This window comes from Copadichromis virginalis, linkage group LG3 (genome assembly GCF_057382275.1).
Source record: "Copadichromis virginalis isolate Kocher_CV1m ecotype Utaka linkage group LG3, C_Virginalis_male_GT1.1, whole genome shotgun sequence".
Taxonomy (NCBI): domain Eukaryota; kingdom Metazoa; phylum Chordata; class Actinopteri; order Cichliformes; family Cichlidae; genus Copadichromis; species Copadichromis virginalis.
In genome coordinates this window covers 30761798-30783082 of record NC_140620.1, presented here as the reverse complement: position 1 = coordinate 30783082, position 21285 = coordinate 30761798, and the positions used below count along the sequence as shown (strand labels likewise).

General features: G+C 40.9%; 2 protein-coding genes and 1 pseudogene across 3 annotated transcripts in view; 2 read left to right on the top strand and 1 right to left on the bottom strand.

Moving 5' to 3' along the window:
* Positions 1-6729, bottom strand: part of exoc6b (exocyst complex component 6B) — a 129593-nt gene extending 122864 nt beyond the window's left edge. Inside the window, exon 1 of one of the 2 annotated variants that reach the window (XM_085450662.1) lies at positions 6511-6729. In XM_085450662.1, coding sequence (XP_085306788.1) covers positions 6511-6599 — 89 coding nt within the window. In that variant the 5' untranslated portion in view covers positions 6600-6729. The remainder of the gene's footprint in view (positions 1-6510) is intronic. The other variant, XM_085450663.1, reaches the window with a different exon arrangement.
* Positions 6730-7380: 651 nt separating this feature from the next.
* On the top strand, positions 7381-8082 carry LOC146714059 (small ribosomal subunit protein mS40 pseudogene; annotated as a pseudogene).
* A 1004-nt stretch (positions 8083-9086) lies between these two features.
* Positions 9087-21255, top strand: tkfc (triokinase/FMN cyclase). The gene is made up of 17 exons (XM_085450658.1): positions 9087-9163; positions 9696-9885; positions 9964-10068; positions 11898-12085; positions 13805-13883; positions 13979-14068; positions 14644-14678; positions 14764-14848; positions 14935-15024; positions 15412-15528; positions 17400-17519; positions 17818-17955; positions 18028-18134; positions 18222-18328; positions 19161-19194; positions 19293-19385; positions 19473-21255. Exons 1-17 carry the CDS (start codon positions 9158-9160, stop codon positions 19629-19631), a joined length of 1743 nt encoding a protein of 580 aa, XP_085306784.1. The 5' UTR covers positions 9087-9157; the 3' UTR covers positions 19632-21255.
* The last annotated feature ends 30 nt before the right edge of the window (positions 21256-21285 follow it).

Genomic DNA, 21285 nt, shown 5'->3' with positions numbered 1-21285 from the left:
CACACCGTGCATCTATGGGCGTTGCTCGGTGCACTGGGGCACAGTCATGATAGAACAGGAAATAGACTTTCCCCATATTTTTCCCACAAAGTCAAAAGCAGAGAATTGTTTACAATGTCTTGATTTCCTTTCGCTGGACCTCAGGGGGCCCAGACCCCCACAGCTCCGGTCAAGCAGGTAACCTTATCCTAACATTTGCCAAACCCAGACTCCTCCGACTACCAGATAAGAGGAGAGAGCTTGGTCAAGTCACAGAACACAGGACCACTGCGTTGGAGTCCACTGCCAGCATGTTTTACACTGCTCCACCTTACATTTGGCACCCAGCACCCTGTTTTTGTGCTGATGTTAATGCCAGAGGAGGTTTGGAGCTCTGCAGTTCTTGAGTCAGCAGAGTGTTGATGACACACCCACTCTGAAAGTTGCAGTGGTTCCTAAATGCCTCCACTTTGCAATAATGACACTTACAGCTGTTCATGGAATATCTAGGAGGGAAGAGTTTTCACAGACTGACTTGTTGCAACAGTGGCATCTAGGCCGGGCCATATCATACTGTTCACGGTAATACCGGTATAGTGTTGGGCAACGCACATGTGCAGTGCCTTTGTTTACATACGCACATGGCGGAAAAAGCGTGCCGGCGACGGAGAATGAGGGCGAAAGCGGATCGTTGAATGAAACAGATGAACCAGAATTGGTTTGTAAAAATGCTGCAACTTCAGTGTGGAACTGGTTTAGCTTTCGTCCATCAGACACACAACAAAGCACTATTTTTGGTAGAGCATGCTAGCGGGCCGTCGTTATTACCGTGTTTTTTGGAAAATACGGCACACTTAAACTCAATCCTTTGATTTTTCTGAAAATCGACAGTGCCCCTTATAATCCTGTGTGCCTTATGTATGAATCCTGGTTGTGTTTACTGACCTCGAAATGATTTTATGTCGTACACGGCGCTCGAAAATCTGTCAAATGTTTTAGTACGACTTTGCTAAGCTACGAGCCCGCAACGCTTGATGGATTGTCGGAGCATTACGGCTATCGTAGGCCGGCGCCTCGTGGAGTGATACGTACTGTGCTTCAACATAATATTACCGTATTGTGTGTGTGTATAACCTTTTTTAAGTTTTGTGGATATTATACATGGTTATGCTGAGGATATGTCGGCCAATTTCCACTGGAAATGCCTTTTGGTTAAACTGTCAGCAAGGAATTTGCACTGTTAAATGTTTATATAACTTTACTGCACATAAAAAAAACAGCTGCTTGTTCAAGTGAGAATACATTATTAGTGCAAAAAAAACCCATCAAAGTTGTGGAGTTGTAAAGTATTTTGTCTAGTGTCAATTATATCGTTATCGCAAATTATCAAATGTATATCGTGATAAATATGTTTGGTCATATCGCCCTGCTCTAGTGGCATCCATGCTTAAATTCAGTGAGCCCGTTAGAGCACCCCACTCTCACTAACATTTGTAAAGGCACACTGCATGGATCTTACTACTTATCTTATACACCTGTGACAATGACACTGAAAACACCTGAATTAAAAGATGAACTAATGTCGCCCAATACCACACTCCATAGAGTTTATATCCACAATACCCAACACTTCTTTTTTTTTTTTTAAAGTGATTAAATACTTTCTGTTCAAGCCATGGGTTAACTTATGTTTCACATTTAAATAGTTCTTTAATAAACACACACCGCCAGTGTTTGACATTGTCCGCAATATTCTGCCCCTTTCTAAACGTTTCCTGTTTTTGTGCGTTCAGACTTGGTCACCAGTTCTCGTCCCATTTCAATGCTTTCACATCACACATTGTGACACAACGTCAGCAAGCTCCCCAAGTATTCAGTAAAGCTGATACTTCATATTTAAAGTAAGGAAAAAAGTTTAAACCCCAAACGCCCTCAAGAAGGAAAATAGAAGCCTGAGAGATTTTAAGCCTTGGATGTCATTTACTGTTTTGAGTCCATTGTCCTTTCACAGCTGTCAAAAATACTTTATATTAAACTGAAAATGATCAGGAAATAAGGAAAAAAATATCAGCACTAAAAATAAGAAGCTGGATATCCACGAGCAAAATTACATCGCTGCTGGGGTGGGATTAATGGAGTGCAATGCACCTGCAACACAGCTTAGTGTTTATGTCAAAGTCAAACGGATGGAGCGATCACTGACTCAGACACACAATGGGCAGTGTAAGGAGAGACGGAGGGAGAGGTGTGAATGACTTAGCCTGACATAATTAGAGAAAATAAGTGAATGGAGGTCAGCTGAAGGTAAACAGTTTATTTTTTTCTTGTTTTAATTTTCTTTTGTTCTACGAATGTTTTCACATAGTTTTAAATGGGCTAATTATACACATGAGATAATGATCCAACTGTGATCAAAGGTTGATTGCACAGGCCGCCTGATAGGAGGCAACTTTTCTGCAAATCTCTCAGAGAGATTGTCAATGGTTCGTAAATAATTGTGTCAACAATAATAATATCCAACATGCTGCCATCAGTCTGAACGAGTCTGTCAATGAGCACAACTCGAGGGGACTCGACTCAGCTGGCTGCCAACTGGTTATATTTCTATAAAGCGGGAAGGCTGCCAAGCCCCTACGTGAGCTGACGATCTATCACATTTCATTGCTGTATTGTCAGAAACAGATTGGATCTAATTGCCAACTTGACCCCTTTCAGTAAGCTCCGCCTTATGGCAACATTTATGGCATGTTTTAGTGACAGTGCTGGCGTGCTTGAGAATCTCGTTTTGAAAAAAACTGAGGTGAAATAAATGTGTTATTGTAGAAAACTGATACAGACATAGTTTAACTTTGAGAAATTAATTTGCAGTTGAAAAAAGGTGATAAATAGTAATGTGTGTTACTGCAATACTCAGAATATCACAAAATGTAAGAAACTGCAATAACGTCATATTCGACGTGTCTGAGGATTCCCAACTTTAATTTTATAACAGTCCAGTTATGTGTGTTTTGCTTTACAGTTTCCGTGCTTTAAAAATAATTTTTCAAAACGTTTTTCTGGAATCAATTTTGACAGCACTGCTTTCCCGAACTTCTTTTAACCCCTGGGGGCTCCAAAAATATACTTCGAGAGGCTCAAAGTACTTTTTTTTTTCTTCTTGGGGGAAAAAAAAAAAGACAAGTATTTACTAGAAAAAGCAAAAAGCAACAAAGTACTCCGAGAAACAACAAAGAACAAACAATACTTGGAAGCTTCCTTTTCACACATCACTCTTTAAGCTTTCACCTTATGGTCAAGGATGCCAGCAGAGGCTACTGAAATTTTAATAAAGGCAGCTGAAACACTAAATGAGATTCCTGGCACACAAAGTGGGATTTCTACCATGAATTTTGAGCTTTTGTTCCACTAAACTTTAACAAAATCTTCAAGCTATACAAACAGTTGCTTTAGCTGATGTTGTAATTTATTAACAATATCAACAATCTTCACTGTAATGTCCAGCCCTGTAGTGGCCACAACAACCTCAATGAATATTTTGATTGGACTGTCTGGGCTTCACTAACCCATTAGCATCAAGGTTAAACACCCACCCATCGATCTTTTTAAGAGCTCATCCAGTTCAGGGTCGAGGATGAGCCGGAGCCTATCCCAGCTGTCACAGAGCAACAAGCAGATTGAACAGGCCTAAATACACACACACACACACACACACACTATTTTAGTATTTATCCACAGCATTTCAGTCTTGAGTTTATGTTGTAACCTGAGGGAGTTGGCTGGTTGCTGCAGTCATATTTATGCTGTCAGGGTGGAATTCTGCAGCTAGCCTCGACCTGCACACCAGCGCTGCATTCACACGCGCACACACACACACACAGACGCGCACGCACACAGCTCTCACTGCCAATTTGATTTTTCCAGGCTCTTTCTGGGGACTTTTAGTCCTGGGAAAGTTAAATGGAGGCTGAATAATAGCCAGAAGTTAGAAAAAGTTGCAGAAGATGTAGCTCAATCAAAAGTTTAAGAAGTTTACTTTTCAAAACTGAATTAAGAGATTAAAGTAATGAAGCCCCAACAGATTTGTCGACATAACCGACAGTCCAATAGTTCATTACCAGATGTGGTAGGTAGAGCAGGGCGATATGACCAAAAATATTTATCACGATATACATTTGAAAATTTGCGATAACGATATAACTGACGATATAATTGACACTAGACAAATTACTTTACAACTCCACAACTTTATTAGTGCAAAAAACCCCATCAATGTATTTTCACTTAAACAAGCAGCTGTTTTTTATGTGCATTAAAGTTATATAAAAATGTTACAGTGCAAATTCCTTGCTGACAGTTTAACCAAAAGGCATTTCCAGTGGAAACTGGCCGACCTATCCTCAGCATAACCATGTATGATATCTACAAAACTTAAGAGGTTATACACACACAATACGGTAATATTATGTTGAAGCACAGTACGTATCACTCCGCGAGGCTCCTGCCTACGATAGCCGTAATGCTCCGACAATCCATCAAGCGGTGCGGCTTTGTAGCTTTGCAAAGTCGTACTAAAACATTTGACAGATTTTTGAGCGCCGTGTACGACATAAAATCGGATTGATTTTAAGTTTGCCATATTTTCCAAACAACGCGGTAATAACAACAGCCCGCTAGCATGCTCTACCAAAAATAGTGGTTTGTTGTGTATCTGACGGACGAAAGCTAAACCAGTTCCACATCACTGAAGTTGCAGCATCTTTACAAACCAGTTCTGGTTCATCTGTTTCATTCAACGATCCGCTTTTGCTCTTTTCATTCTGCGTCGCCGCCATGTGCGTATGTAAACAAACTCACTGCGCATTTTACCCATATTCTATCGCGATATCTCATTTTCCTATGTTGCCCAAAATTACACCGGTATTACCGTGAACAGTATGATATAGCCCAGCCCTAGTGGTAGGTATTTTTTACTGTTTTATATCCCTCTTTTTTTAAAGCCCTGTAGAATATCTGCACTTACCAAAAAAAAAAAAAAAAATGCTTCTTTGGAAAGTTTAATTTCCCCACTGCATACATGCAAACTTGACAACTTCCTTCCTTTGCAAACAAAACTCCCTTTTTTAGGCGTCTCTGGACTAAATTTAACTCGCAATGAATATGACAGCTCCAAAATTAGACTTTGCCAGTGTATTTTCAGAGTGTTGAGCGCACACAGGGTGAAGTGGAAATACTGAGGAGTCGGACACAGGAGATGAAACGTCACCCACAGGAGGGGGGAAAAAGAATAATATAAAAAGGCAGACGAACGCAGCAACCGGGGGTGTCGCACAAAGTTGTCAAGTCATTTTAGCAACAGGATCTGGAGAGGACTGATAAACACACATGCTCTTTCTCTCTCACACACACACACACACAAACAAACACACAGCGGAGGTGCCCTGAATAACAAGTTTAAACAGGACTTATGATGACCAGAAGAGCCCAACGTAGAGGAATAAGAGGGGAAAAACACCTTTGATACGCCTTTGGTAGCCTGCAGCATTTCCGATCTTCATTCACTGCCTGTTTCCTCTCTGGACAATCAGGGCAAACACCACTGGTCAGGAACAAAGCTGCTTCACAGAGGCCACTCAAAGGCCACAATTTGTAGAAGATCCCTTTGCTCTTACGTCTTGCTCTTATGCTCTCGTTGTGTTTTTCACCTCTAATCTGAAAGCTGAAGATAAACACGAGTGTGTACCCATTCCAGGTGCAAAACGAAGCATCCTCCTCCATTCCCTGCTAATATGATTGAGCAAACCAAAAAACAAAACAAAAAGGGAAGCAAGGCAATCTTTTAAGTGTAGCTTCCACTAAATTATTGATAAAGACACTAAACGGTCAATTAGAAGCATGACAACCATCAGCACGTGCCTCTCTGCTGCTCGGGGAGGGTTTGGACTGAGCCTCTGTCTTCATTCATTGACACATGCAGGGTTTGTCACGGCTGCTGCACTTGACACTCCTTGATAAAGCTGCTGCTAACAGCAAAGGGCACAAACACTCGCCCCCTCCATACAGAATAAAGTTTACTAACCCTGCCCTGACAAGTACACAGAGCCACACGGGTAACACGAACGGTTCGGCCACGGGAAAACAGGCTTGTGCCCCCGTGTGTGCCGAATGTCAATTAATTAGCACAGTTAGCTTAATGTTAGCCAAAGTTGTTGAAATTCCTGTGGACGACTTGCCGAAACTTCTGCGACAAAGCCAAACAACCCGCCTTGAGAAGAAAACGTGAAGCCAATAAAGACAGCCGGCAGTCAGGACTGTTCAGGCTCGACACTCTATATGTTCAAAGTGGAAATTAGCTAGCTTTAATGTTTGCTAAAGTTAGCCGGCTAGCTGTCCGATAATGGAAGCAGACGGGTTAAAGTTTTGAGCAAGCTCCGGGAGTCTCTGGATCAGCGCTAGTCGCAGCCAGCTAGCCGCGGCTCCCGCAAGCTGAGTGACGCTGCTGCTCCCCCAGCCGTGGAGTGGGGACTGACTCACCGGAGTGTCGGTCCGATACAGTTGGTGTCTGTGCTCTCGATTTCCCGCAGGATACGTTCGTGCTCGGCGGCTGTCTCCAAACTCGCCATCCTGCATGTTGCTCCGGACGGTTCCGAGCTGAGCTGAACAGACTCGCCGGGATCTGTGCGTCACGGCAGGAGGAACCACAGGGTTGGCTTGATATTTTAACCGAGCAGCCCGAGTGAGCGGAGCTTTCCTCTTTGTCGGGAAGAAGGGACGTTGTGTTATGAGGAGCGGCGACCTGTAGAGTGTTAATGTTGTTAAAAGAGTTTAAAAAGTGACATTTGCGGTTTTAACTAAAACCACCGATTTAAATCGGTTAAACTGAGCACTGGAATTTTCAGTCCCCTACTTGGTTTGATAAAATAAACTAGATTTTTTACTCCCCTTTTAAATGTTGTTTTACTTCTGATTCAAGATTGAAGACTCTTTGTTGTCATTATGTAAACATAACATAGCATAACAATACACTAAGTAAATAATAACAATCACTTTTATTTGTTGGCACCTTTTAAAACTTCTCACGGTCATCAACATTAAATAAAATTTAAAATAAAAAAATATGTTTTGAGCATTCATCTCCAGTTTGGCATCTTAATCAAAAATAACAATAATGTGTTGACTGTTTTTTTTTTTTTAACTTTTTTGTAAAACAGTCAATTTGCAGGAAATCAATAAAAATAACCAAAATTTTACTATTTGACCAAAATGGTCCATTAAAAGGGTGAAAATTGCAGTGAAGCCATTTATTTGAGTATAATGGCTTTAATGTTTGACACCCCTGATCTATAGTAGGACAACATGGCGATAAGATATACTGTATAAGACCTTTCACCTCTAATCCGGGTAGGATCTGAAAATGGCTACCTCCATGAAGTACATCGCAATGTTTTTATGTCGTGTGTCGCCTTCAATTTCACATTCAGTTCGTCAGTATCAGTCCCTTCTAGAGGCTACCTGCAAGGACATGTCTTTCTTTGTCTCTATTTATACATCCCAGACACTCTTACTGCAAAGCAGCATTGCTTTAGGATGGAGGACAGGCCTTGGGATTACATGGAGAGTGAAGAGTATATTGAAAGGTATGGAAGCAATCCAGTGTGGACTGACTACAGGAGGAACCACAAAGTAGACATCCCCCCTCACAAGACTTGTAAGACTTGCATTAGAGGTGATAACATATGTGGAAACCCCTGCTCAATTTGTTGTGATCCAAACATCATCATTCACCATCAGAATGTCAAGTTGTTGCAGCAATTCATTAGTCCCCAAACTGGAATGGTGTTGGATTCCACTCGAACTGGTGTCTGTATGAAACAGCAGAAGAAGCTAAATGAGACAATTAACAGCACAAGATCACGGCTTACTTCCTTTTCAGATTCCATATGTGGGATATGCCCACAGCATAATTCCCATGATGCTGTGGGCTCCACACCACCACCCCCTTCCTTTACTTTAGATGACAATTGGTATAAATGATATGGGGAAATACTTCCTGATGAGAATGAAGTGGCTAAAGTCAAGAAGACATATAAGGCTTAATTAAAGTGACCGCGGCACTGGTCATGCTGTCACAAAGAGACCTATTGCAAAACTTAGTTTGTTTTTAGCCCCTGAGATGTTTTTTCTACTGGTGTGCACAAAGTTGTACAATAAACCACAATGAAAAATTGAAAAAAAGAAATACTGTATAAGTTGTAAGTATGCCCACTTTCTTTAACCTAAAAATAATACAACTAAATACAAAAACATTTTAACTTTATCCATTCCTCCTCACACATGAAAATAAATAAAACAACAACTACAATAATAATATTATTATTATTAATAATAATAATAATAATAATAATAATAATAATAATAATAATAAGAAGAAGAAGAAGAAGAAGAAGAAGAAGAAGAAGAAGAACTGATTGCAGCCACATTTTATTATGTGGCAGATTCAGACATGCACATGCATATCTTCTTCAGTGATATCATGTGTTGGCCTCTTACTTCTGTTAATTCTGAAATTGTTTCTTTCTTGCATTTCTATTGTTTGATTATTTGTTTTTAAAGTTCCTTTATTTCATATTTTCGCTTTGTCTAATTTCACAGGAACTTATGTGTGACTTATTTATACTATATGCCTTTATTTCTGAGGGGTTTTACATCTAAGTGACCTCATATGTAATTTCCTAATATGTGTTTGTGCCTGTAAAGCCCTTTGAACATCCATATGACAATGGCCTATATACAAACGAAACAAACGGAAAACTCAAGTTTTAATAATTTTCCCGGAAACAAAAAGGTGGGCGTGACCGCTGTGTCCTTTCTCGAGCTTAAACCGAAACAAGACTTCCTTTGATATTTTCAAATTAAAACCACAAGTATATTCTGGCCTCGCATCTTTTAGCTCTTTTATTTAATAGCAGTCTGATTTTGCTGTATCTCCAACATAATGCAGTTTTGGAGCATTTTTGTACTCCACGGACTATATGTGTGCTTTTAAAAGGGGAGCAATGCTTTTATTTTGTAGGCATACTTGCTTACTCAGACTGCAGGTGTCAGTCTGAGTAAAGCTTTCGGATCTGACGCTACTCATTGTGCCTGCTGTCGGAAGAGTGAGAGAGCGAGAAAAGTTAAGATGGAGGTAAAAAAAAAAAAAAGAAAAAAAGAAGAAGAATAAAGACAATTTGAAGCGATCTGTTTGAATACGAGTGAAGATTGTCCGGTTGATAATTTGTGTTAACATGAAATGTCAGTGGTTCGCTAGGCTGGATGAGCCCGCAGCACTTTGCACATGGATCAGAGTCCATGCAGTGATAACGGGAACAAGCTGTGAAAACTCAGCATTTTAATTGCGCTGTTGTTGCAAATAAAACTTTAGTTTGTTTTTAGTTTAATTGTGCAGCTTTTGCCAACTTTAATTTAACTCGCGCATATACACAAACACAGGCGGCGTGGATCTGCTTGACTGTGTCTGTGCCACCTGCTGAGGGCAACTCTTGGACTTCAATCATTAAGACATTTGAATGGCATTTCCACAGATTCGCAGATGCCTCGTTGTGTAACTTGCATGAGGATAAACGGCATCTCAGTTGTGTCTTTTGAGGCTGATCAAAAACACATATTCTATGTGGGGTTTTTTCCCCATTTTTATTTTTTATCTCTTTCTATTTCAGCCCCAGAAGAAGTTGATCAACTCAGCAGAGAGTTGCGTGGATGACGCCCTCCTCGGCCTCGTCAGGGCCTCTGGGGGCCTCTCTCTGCTAAAAGGCCACAGGGTTGTGCTTCGGTCCGACCTTGAAAACCTCAAGGGAAAAGTGGCCCTCCTCTCTGGAGGGGGGTCGGGCCACGAGCCTGCACACGCAGGTAAGACTATTCCTTTACACATGAACATGAGATGCTTCTGATTACCTCAGCTCTGATTTCTCCTCCTCGTATCCTCAGGTTATATCGGAGCAGGGATGCTGTCGGCGGCTGTTGCAGGAGGAGTGTTTGCATCGCCGCCTCCTGGCAGTATCCTTGCTGCCATTCTCTCTTTGCACAATGCAGGCAATGTGTCCTTCAGTTTTCCGTGTGTGTGTGTCTGTGTGAGTTGGTAGTGCATATATAATCACTGATCTTATCTGTTTAATAAAACCAGTGCTTGCACAGTGCAGTGTGGTGCAACTCTTTTAAAAAAAAGTCTAACTGTTGATTTGATTTGAAGTTTGACCTTTTACATTTGATCCTTTTGCCAAAATGGTTCACTGATCTCGCCCTGTGACAGTGCTGCACTGTTGCCGTCGTTAACGCTGCACCTTATAAAAATTTGGTGGCCACTTCCTTTCAGTGAGGAAAAAATCTGTGTCCATGGTGATTGCATTATTTTTGTAAGTAGTCACAGAGGGTCTAACACCTTCACCCACCTGGTGTGAAGTAACCTGTCTGCAATGGACAGACTCAGACTGTCTTCAGTCAGTCTCACAGTTTGCAAATAAGTGCATGCAGATTGCCAGCATGTGGCAGTAGGGTGGAATCGACTCAACTGGATGCCAGCTAGTTATATTTGAGTTATATTCCTGTGCAAAATCAAAGGTTACTGAGCACCTGTGTTAGTCTGCAGATAAATTACTATCCTGCAGCAACTACTGGGAGGCAGAGCCTTCAGCTTTCAGGCCCCTCTTCTGTGGAACCAGCTCTCAGTTTGGATGCAGGAGACAGACTATGGCTGTATCCCAATTCAGGGTCTGCAGCCTTAAAGGCTGCATTTTAAGGCCGATTACGTCACAGCGACGCGACGAAGGCTGTCCCAATTCGAAGGCTGCTCGAAATGCGGCCCTCAAATGCGTCCTTCATTTCCCTGAATTTTAAGGAGGGGCGCCTGAAGAGTAAACTTTAAGTAAGTACTGAATATTATGTCACTTATTTATGTGCAAATGTTTAATAACGAAGAACATTAAAACATTACTGTTGGCCACATGTCGGCAAAGTTATGTGACATTAGTGACGTTTGTACTAACTTTGTTTTAAAGCCTTTACTTTAAAATATACGCCGTTCAATAGCTGAGCTTAATCTTACAGAGAATGACCAAAGCTCATGTAGAAACAAACAAACAAATGATGTTCTCCTTCATGTCTGTCAGACAAAGCTGTATGAAACGTTTCCAGCTGTTAGTATCATGGTTGCTAGGCAACCTGGGCAGCGCAACGGAGGCTAGACCGTCCCATTTCACAAGCCTCGCATTTCCGGCCTTAGCGGTCTTTAAGTACGTGGCCCTTGAGGATCATTGAGGCTGCGTACTTTAAGGCTGCAGACCCTGAATTGGGATAGAGCCACTGTCTCTTCTTTTAAGATTAGGCTTAAAACTTTCCTTTTTGGCAAAACATAGAGTTAGGTTTGCAACAGGTGACCATGAATCCTTCTCCTAGTTACACTGCAATAGGTGTAGGCTGCTGGCCCCAAAAAGAAGGATAAGGACAACAAAGTGATGTTGTGAGAACAGATGCTCATCATAACCCCAGATCAGCTACTGCTGTCTCTGGCAGAAGGGAACAAAGACTGTATATAAAAGACTGAGACACACTTTATACTAATGGTTAGCAAGCTGGAGTTGTGAGTGCGTATCTGACTGAGAAACTGAGGATGCTGTTCATAGGGTAGCGACCCATCAGTCACAAACTAGAGAGTCAAAGCCATAACTAAAAGTGTTTGCTGAGGTCAGAGGGTTCGTTGTGCAGCCAAAGCAGTTGTCCCCTGGTGGCCATTAGAGAGAATGCAGCTTTTAAGATACATAGACCTAAAAGCTATGTCCATCTTTTATATACTGTCTGTGACCTGCTGCAAGTTTTTTTTTTTTTTTTTAAATATCCAATGAACTAACAACAGTCTTCCCACTCAGGAGCCTCTGGGGTCCTTCTCATTGTGAAGAACTACACAGGTGACCGCCTTAACTTTGGATTGGCTGCAGAGCAAGCTCGTAACCAGGGCGTTGCTGTTGACATGGTGATAGTTGCGGAAGACTGCGCCTTTGACCAACCAAGTAAGGCTGGAAGAAGAGGCTTGTGTGGCACTGTCTTCATACATAAGGTACACAACAACAGCCTAATAGAGGGGTTATTTACTCTGGAAACAGCTCAACTTGGACCAGTACAAGTGTATCCTGAGTTAAAAGGGTTATAATATTATATCACTGTGCTCATTTTTTTTTATGGTACAAATGCTGTTATAAAGCTACATGAGGCACATTTGTCCTGTCTGCCGGTTCATACATGCCAACCCTCCCTATTTTTCCGGGAGAATTCTGAATTTCAGTGCCCCTCCCGGAGTCACCATTCTCCCGAATTTCTCCTGATTTTCCACCTGGACAACAAAAATGAAAAACCATATCCCAGAATTCATAGCTCAGCCCAGCCAGTTCCAGTTTCCAACAATGGCGGCAGCTACTTAGTTTTAATATTACTCTTATTATTCTTTCTGGGTCGCAAAATAAACTTTTAGCATATTTTCAGGCGAGAATGTAGCTGTGTAAACTTCAAATAACTGAGTTGGCGAGAACAGCAAACTCCCGGCACGTTTTCAAGCCCCTGCGGTCTTTCGCTACTCAGGTTAAACATGATATATAAGTCACTTAGATAACCTAAAACTGTTATTGTTTGACTTTTTTTTCAGTGTTTTATTTGTTCCTGAGTAAATCCGTTTGGCTGAGATTAAAGTTACTAGATTAGATTAGATTAAATAAAACTTCCTCTGGGGTTTTCACACAGCTGAATAAACGTCAAACACAAAACTGACTAAACAGAAGTGTGAGATGGTCGAGAATTTACGCCAGCATCCGGTTATATTTAGATAGCAAGGAGCAGACGGCAGTTTCACTCCACCGAGAGAGCTCGTGACGTAATTCTGAAGGCTAGACCGTCACAGTTGCTCACTTCCGGCCTACCTGGCTTTTGGAGGACCCGGCCCACTTAGACCATGAAGGCTGGGTCCTCAGGTGGATGCAGCCTCTGCATTTGGACAGCCCCAGCTGGGGGACAGTAATAACAGTGACATTTAACTTACTTTAAATAAATAATTTTAAATAAATAAACACTGTAAAATTCAAGTTTTTTGAATATGTGTGTGTATATATATATATATATATATATATATACCAACCCCCCCCCCCCCTTTGTCTCCCTAATTCTGAGGTCTCAAGGCTGGCAAGTATGTGCCGGTTACTGATCTTGCAAAAAAGAAACTGTGAAACTGTTCTCTTAATAATAATTTTTAAAAAAAAGGAAAAGCAAAAACAAATCTTAAAATGTATGGAGGACTGAAACTGCCAACATCAAACATGAATTAAATGTATAATATGCCCTTGAATGTGTCTAATTTAATTAAAAAATAATTAGGCAATAATTCATTCATAAACTCTGGCATTATTTTTTTTACTTTACCCTGTAATTATTTATTTTTCCCACGTAATTATTTTTTGTAATACATATTTTTATTAGAACCACAATAATAATGTCACATTTTATTAAACGCTCCATGTTTTTTCCCACTGAATGAAGCTCTTTTGTGTATTTCTTTTTATATTATTATTTGTATTTATTTATTTTACCGTCATTGTTGTGAGTCATTTTATGATGTTGTATTTTGTTGATCTAGGTTGTTGGAACAGGAAAGTATACGTCATCTTGTGAACTTAAGCAGAAACCATGAATTTGTATATTTTGCACCATGCAGCCTCGTATCATTGATGCTTTTATTAGATTTTTGTAGTATTTTTCTTGCCTTTAAACATGTGGTCTCTCGCTCTGTTAGCTGGCTGGTGCTTTAGCAGAAGAGGGCTGCTCATTGGATCAGATTGTTTCCAAGGTGACGGAGATTTTAAAGAGGATCGGTGAGTCGCGCTTTCTTTTGGGGTTTTTTAATACATTTAATACTTTCTCGGAACACTGGAATATTTTTCTTAATGATGTTTCTGTTTTACTCCAGGCACTCTGGGGGTGAGTCTGTCTCCATGCAGCGTTCCCGGCTGCCTGCCTTCCTTCGATCTACCGCCAGGAGACATGGAGGTCGGGCTGGGTGAGGGATGATTAGAGGAGGATGGAAAAGGTGGAGTTGTGAGAGCAGGAGAAAGAGAGTGGCAGAATATGGAGAGCAGCCTTTTGGGCTGACACCAGTTATCTAGACTTTTATTTCCAGAACTAAACTTCCACCCAAGCTAATGAATACTTTTTACATTTTTTTTTTTTGTGACAAATGATTTAAAACCAGATCGTTAGAATGGCCAATCTCCATCTTTGACTTTCTCTGCAGATGTGACATCATGTTAGTGATATTTTAGAGAAAATGACTGAATTGTACCATCTAGTGGTGTGCAAGAGCAGTTAAGAGCAGCAAAATGGTTTAAGTGAAGCATAAAATAGTGTTTCCAAAGAATTCATTCAGTCAAATGGGGAGATGGGGATGTCAGAATTTCAGCATGTTAAATGGGTTGGGTGTCTTTAATCTGAATCTTTCTATTCAATTCATAAAACTGGAGGAAATTCACTTGTAAAAGCTGAGAAAATGATGGAAACTCTTCTAAAGATGCACAGATGGCGAGAGCACAGGAGACGAAAATGAAATAACAGCCAGTGTTTTCTTTCTATTTTCAGGTATCCACGGGGAACCTGGAATAAAGAGGTCAAAGGTGAGTCGGATTTGAACCTTAACAGCCTGAATGTGCTTTTACCATCAGGCTGTATGGCTCAGTTTCTGTTGATCTTCTCCCTCAGGTGGCCTCTGCTGATGAGGTGGTCAAGACCATGATAGACCACATGACCAACCCAAGCAGCCAATCGCATCTGCCGCTGAAATCAGGTTCACTAAATGACATCGATCATGTATCATGCTGACCGTTAGTACGGCTACTCTCCATGTGTGTGTTTTTTCCCTCTTTCCTACAGGAGACAGTGTGGTTGTGTGCGTGAACAACCTTGGAGCTCTGTCTTGCCTAGAGATGGCTGTGGTGACTAGATCGGCCATCATCTGCCTGGGTAAGTGTGTGTCTGTGTGTGTGTGTGAGGTAAGCATTTAACCATACTTAGCTGGGTCCTACTGTGCTTCTCTCACATGATCACCATTTTAACTTTAATATGCAGGAAAATAAATACCTGCATCTCACTACACCCTGTGAGCTAAAATATCGTCCATGTAAAACATAACCTTGTCTCTTTTATTTTTCATAGCTTATGAATGGCAGTTTTTGTGAGTAGCTAGACTAACTAAAAGAAACCACAGGGGAACGTTAATGAATGCTATTGAATAACATTTTTTATTAGCACTTAGCATGAGCTCAGATGTGATTTGATTGGCTGGTTTTGGTGGGTGGGGGAACAGCACGATCATTCGATAATCTGGAATATGATTGGTGTTTTTTATAGAAAGCCGTGGAGTGGTGGTTGCCAGGGTGATGTCTGGGTTGTTCATGACCTCTCTGGAGATGGCAGGAGTGTCGCTGACCCTGATGAGGGCTGACAAGGAAACACTGAGGCTGATAGGTAAGTGTTCAAACACATAGCTTTGTTTTTCTAAACTTGTGAGGGCCTTTGTCATAACATCACAGTGTATTCAGAGCTTCAGAACTTCAAACTTCAGAAGCTTCAAAGTGAATGCTTACATGATCGACATGGCAGCAGCAACCAGTCGGTCAGCTCTTTGGCATGAAAACCACGAGGCAAACAACTAATCCAGTGGTCTAAAGAGCTTGGAAAGAAACGCATCTGGACTTCTTGGAGTTTCCTTGAAGAAGTTTCACTTCTCATCCGAGAGGCTTCTTTGGTTCTAAGAGCACCTGGTGGAGAGTCATAGATTTTAAGCCCTATGTGAGTGTCCCCCGAAGAGGGTCATGGACCCCCTATTGATCCTGTACCTAATCACATGAGGCAAGATGTGAAAACAAGTCTGACCCAGAGGTGAGAGTGTGAGAGTCTGAAAGTCATATGTCTGAACAATCCCTTATGGAGTGGAGGAGACTAGCAGCAATTAGAGAGCAGAGACCATGAAATCTCTGTGAAATTCACCAACATGTACCTACTTTCTGCATCTTTGAAGCGAGGAACTACTACTGGGCAGGAAAGATAACCGAGTGATGTATGACACAAGTTGGGATGGTCTCTTGGAGGTGTTTTCAAAAAAACTTCAGATTCAAAGGTCATTAGCTGAAGTTATTAGGCTGTGTCACCACTTTGCCAAAGTCTGGAGGAAGACCCACTGTCACCCTCACGAGACTGATTTGGATGTTCAGGAACAACCCAGAAATCATCAAAGCGAGTTATAAACTGGAAACTGCTGGAACACCAGCGTGTTTGTCCACAGTGAAGCGAGTTTTACATCTTCATGGATTGAGAGGGTACAGCCCAAGAAGGAAGATCCTGTGCCAAAATTTACATCTTCAAGCTTGACTGAAATGCCTTCTGAAGAAATGCTTTATGATTAGAAGAGGCAAAGATTGAGCTGTTTGGCCACAGAGAGATGTTTGGAGGAGTAAAGGTGAGGCTTTCAAAGCTTAAAACACTGTATGACACTATGACATCTCTGAGGGTGTTTTGCTACTGGTGGTACTGGTACATTGGATAAAGTGGATGGAATAATGAAGAAGGAGTACCTCTAAGTTCTTTAACTTCCCTTCAAATTGACAGCTAGGTGGTTGAAACTTGGACACAGTTGGTTTAAAAATTGGTTTAAATGGATAAAGCAGGCTAAAAGTAAGCTTGAAAGCTGCGGCCATGTCAGGAAACCAGGAAATTTAAATGAACTCCACCAATTCTACCAAGAAGAATGATCAAATATCATGCTAGAATTATGCCAGGAGCTTGTTGATGGCTACTCTGAGTGTGAAAGCCCAAAATACCCAAACCCAACCCAAAAATCACGATGTCATAAGTCACTGGACACTGAACATCCAAGGTCACCACATATCCATAATCACATACTGTGTATGCTACCATTGTATACAGTGTATTATCTTACTTTTTTTCATTGATTGTACTTATTGTATTTTTGTATTTCCTTCTGATATCTGTACCTGAGCTGAGGTGATGCAAAAATTTCCCCGTTGTGGCATCAATAAAGTCTTATCTTATCTCTCTCTTAAATAAATGCAGACTTTTGCACCCAGTTCTTGATTTCTCATTAGATTTAAATTAAGTTATTAGATTTATGCTGAACAATTATTCTACCCTGGAAAAGGACTGGTTCAAAGTAATCATAAATCCAAACTTAGCAGGAATTTCATCCCCAAGATGAGTGAATATTAACTTCTGATAGAACCACACAAATAAGCACTCTCATATGGGTTCAGAGACACAGATTTATATGATAAATAAATTTGTTACTAATGAAAAACACACACCTCCTTTGTCCCATCAAGATGCTAAGACTACTGCCCCTGCCTGGCCAAACCTCAGCAATGTGTGTTTGAGTGGACGCAGCTACATCACAGAACCACAAACAACCATCAAACGGCCACAAGATGAGAAGCACTCTGAAGGTTAGTTCATGAGCTTTTTGTGTATGTGTATTGCAATCAATTATTGTAATGCATTACTTATTCAAGGCTTATAATTGAACATGTTTAAAACTTGTTTACCTGCATGAAATTGAAACAGGATGAACAAAAGGAAACCAACAAATTGTGCTGTCAGAGAGGGCATATTGGACATTCCAGTTAGGACACATAACATCCATTAACTCTTACTCTCTAGCCCAGTATATAATTTCTGATCTATATATTAATAAAATAGTTTGGGCTTTTTTTAAATGGAAGTTTGTTTTGTTATTCTTGGCAGGACCACTTAGTCCTGTGATGCATAAAACCTTGGAGAAGATTTGCTCCACTCTGTTGGAAAAGCAGGAGGAACTCAATTCCCTTGATCGTGCTTCCGGGGATGGAGACTGTGGTAATACTCATGCTCAGGCTGCTAGAGGTAAGAAACTGTGATTACTATCTTCAGTAGCTTAAAGAGGAACTTGTAAAAATAGTGAAGATGCTTGTTCAGCCATTCAGGAGTGGCTTCAAGGACATGTGGTCCCCGGTTGCCCCGGGAAGCTGTTATCAGTCGTTGCTGGATTGGTGCAGGAGAAAATGGGCGGGTCTTCAGGAGCGGTGGGTTTATTGATTCAAGTGGTGTTTGACTGCAGTATTCTGTCTTAATCAGCACAAGCACATGTACTAATGCTCAGTTTATTTCAGTTGTACAGTCTGTTCCTCACTGCGGCAGCCGGTCATGTGACCGAGGGGCGGAGCAATGCTGCAGCCTGGGCCACTGCTATGAATGCTGGGACAGAAGCAATGAAAAAGTAAGGGTTGGTAACATTTTCATGTCTGTATTTATTTCAAAGTCCACTTTTCTTCTTCATATGGCCATTTAACTGCTGTTCCAGAGTTTTTGATCTTATGATCAATGTTGGCGTGCTGCTCTCCAGTTGGTTTAAAAGAAACTTAGTTTATTCATTACTACAGTCACATCATCAGCAAATGCTATACTTGCCTTCCAGTCTGAAAGCTCTGGAATATCCTTACATTTAACTTTTGAATTAATGCTCTCAGGTCCCATATTATTTGCCAACCTGGCAGGTGTGTGGTAGCCTATGTCACCATTTTCAGTGTCATGCTCCTCCAAAAGTCCAACACTGAGTTGACTTCATCAGGTCTTTCGCCGGATGAAGCTTTAAGTTACAACATTCAGAACATAGTTAATATTAGCAGGGGATTTCACTACATCTCCTGGTTTATAACACAATGCAAAAATACCAGTTCAGTTCTGGATTCATGTAAGTCACTTTATCTTGTATCCTCTGCAAAAATCCAGTATTCTTCCCTGTCAGATTTGGACAGCCATTGTCTACAACAACTGCAAGTTTCTTCCTTTTCAGACCCAGCTTATCGCAGCATACAGTTAGGTCCTTGAACAAATGACTAGCTGTCATAGTCCATTTTTGCATTGCTGCTAGTTCCTCTGTAATCTCAAAAGTACAAAGATGAGTAAGTGGGCTGTTAGTGTATGTCACAACTCAAGGAGAATAAAAGTCAAGGAAGAGAAAAGTGCAAATTGTCTTCATTGTTTTTCAACCGAACCTCCAGATTTCTGTGCAATGGCCAGGTCGGACTTAAATGTTGACTTTCTTGCAGATATGGTGGTGCCGCCCCTGGAGACAGAACAATGGTAAGATTTTTGTCCCCCAAATCTCATTTAATCTGAATTACCTAATTTATGAAGAGTGTCTTTAGCAGTGAAGTTTCTTTGTTTCTCTTACCTTGTAGCTGGACGCTTTGTGCCCTGCAGTTGATGAACTGATTAAGCTGGCCACAGCTCCATCTGGTGGACACATGGCTGTACTGCAAAGTGCTGTGAAGGTATGGTGCCACCTGGTGTTGATGTGGTTGCACTGCTCACTCAGCAGATTTTTCTACATAATGTTCCTTTTGCTTCGGTCTCCACAGAAAGCTGCTTCAGGAGCGGAGGCAACTCGTGACCTTAAAGCAAGGGCTGGGAGAGCCAGCTACATCTCACCCAACCTGGTCAGCCTGCCAGACCCTGGTGCTGTAGCTGTGGCAACCATCTTGAAAGCTATTCTGGAGGTGCTAGAGGGGCGAAAGTGATGCAGCCACCAGGATAAGAGTAGAGGGCTAATGCTACCTAAACAAAACTGTGATGCAAGAGTGATTATCATTTAAAATATTTTGATTTTGTGATGCATATTTTACATTTTTGGAAGCTATTTTTCACACTATACACAAAGTAAGTCATTACAAGCTGTTAAACTGAGTTTACGAAACAAAAGGATGTAAAAAATTATGGCAGCAGTGCAAAGATGTAAAGCAAAAATCAAGAAAAATAACTTTGGTATTGTCTCTAAAACATATTCCATTGAAAACTGAATCATATGAACAGCAGGAGACTTTTGTAGCAGAAGGGAATATTCATAGTTTCTACTAATAAAGGAAAAATCTATTAATAGATTGGTGTTAGTGATTTTGGTATTTGTTATTAAAAAAGCAAGATCCATTTATCCATTTTTCTGGTACTGATCTGGGATCACAGGGATTACTGGCATTCCAGAGAAGCCAGAGTCCATCTCTTGAAAGGCCAAACTCTTCACTCTGTCTCTAAGGGAGAGCCCAGCTTTTTTCACTTTGTGATCAGATGCTCCATCACCGTTTCTTCCTGCTGCAGCGATGATCTTGACTTTATGAAGGGTTTGTGTGATTGATATCAGTATGATTCAGATAATTAGTGAAGATAAATGTTTGGGAAATTCTTTTGTTGCATTTCCTGCTATATGATGTGCAGTAAAGATAATCCTAAAGGCTGCAATACAGCAGCTTTTAAAGTGAGGCCACAGCTCGTGCACACTAAGATGATCGCTTTCATGCAGCACATAATCTGTTGCCAGGTCTGTAGACCTTTTTTTTTATTGTTCAGATACACGTTTGTTCTTCACACAACACAACTTGTATAGCAGCAGCATTCCTAGTTCATTGGTGGGTTTAACACCTCCTATGGTAAAAGGTTCAGGATGTGATGATATGAAAGGAAAATATTATTAACATGAAGATGACCTGCATTCATCTGTGCATGCATTCATGCAAACATCCATCATCCATGCATGCATGCATGCAGTCATCTACCCATACAATATCCATCCATGCATCTCCATAGTAATCCATGTATCCAACCATGTATGCATTGTTCATTCATCCATTCATCCTTCCATGCATGCATGAATCCAAACATGTATACATCATCCATCCACCCATCTACACATCTATCCATGATTCCTGCATGCATCATCTGTCTACCTATCTATCCATGCATCCATCAAAGTGTCCATCTACCCTTTGATGTCTGTCAGTCTGTTCGTGTGTCCGTACGGTGTTATCTTCATATTCAACTCTGGGTCCTGAAGGGAGTTGGAGCAGCTGCTTCTTTTATATATTTTTAATTTTAAATATGAAGGTCTTTTATCTTTCTTGTTCCACTGTGTGGCCTAATACAGATTAAATGTAGTTTAGATTCCAGTGCAGTAGGACAGTCCTGATATAATAAAGTAACTAAGACATATTATGTGTACATATAGATATGTGTGCTTTAACAGCACACACCCACTCCCTGTCCTCTTCCACACAGTGAAAATGAGTGGACATGGTTCAACAACCGTCTCGTGATTCTCACAGTCTGTAAAGATTTTTCTCTTTGATGATTAAAACGTGCAGATAAAGTCTTTTTCTTGTCTTCCTTGCTTCCTTTCAAACT

Excerpts from the sequence above, each read along its gene's own strand:
- tkfc (XM_085450658.1), top strand. Across the intron at positions 14,069-14,643 it reads AGACATGGAGGTCGGGCTGG|GTATCCACGGGGAACCTGGA; the intron begins GTGAGGGATGAT and ends TTCTATTTTCAG. Across the intron at positions 15,529-17,399 it reads GGAAACACTGAGGCTGATAG|ATGCTAAGACTACTGCCCCT; the intron begins GTAAGTGTTCAA and ends TGTCCCATCAAG.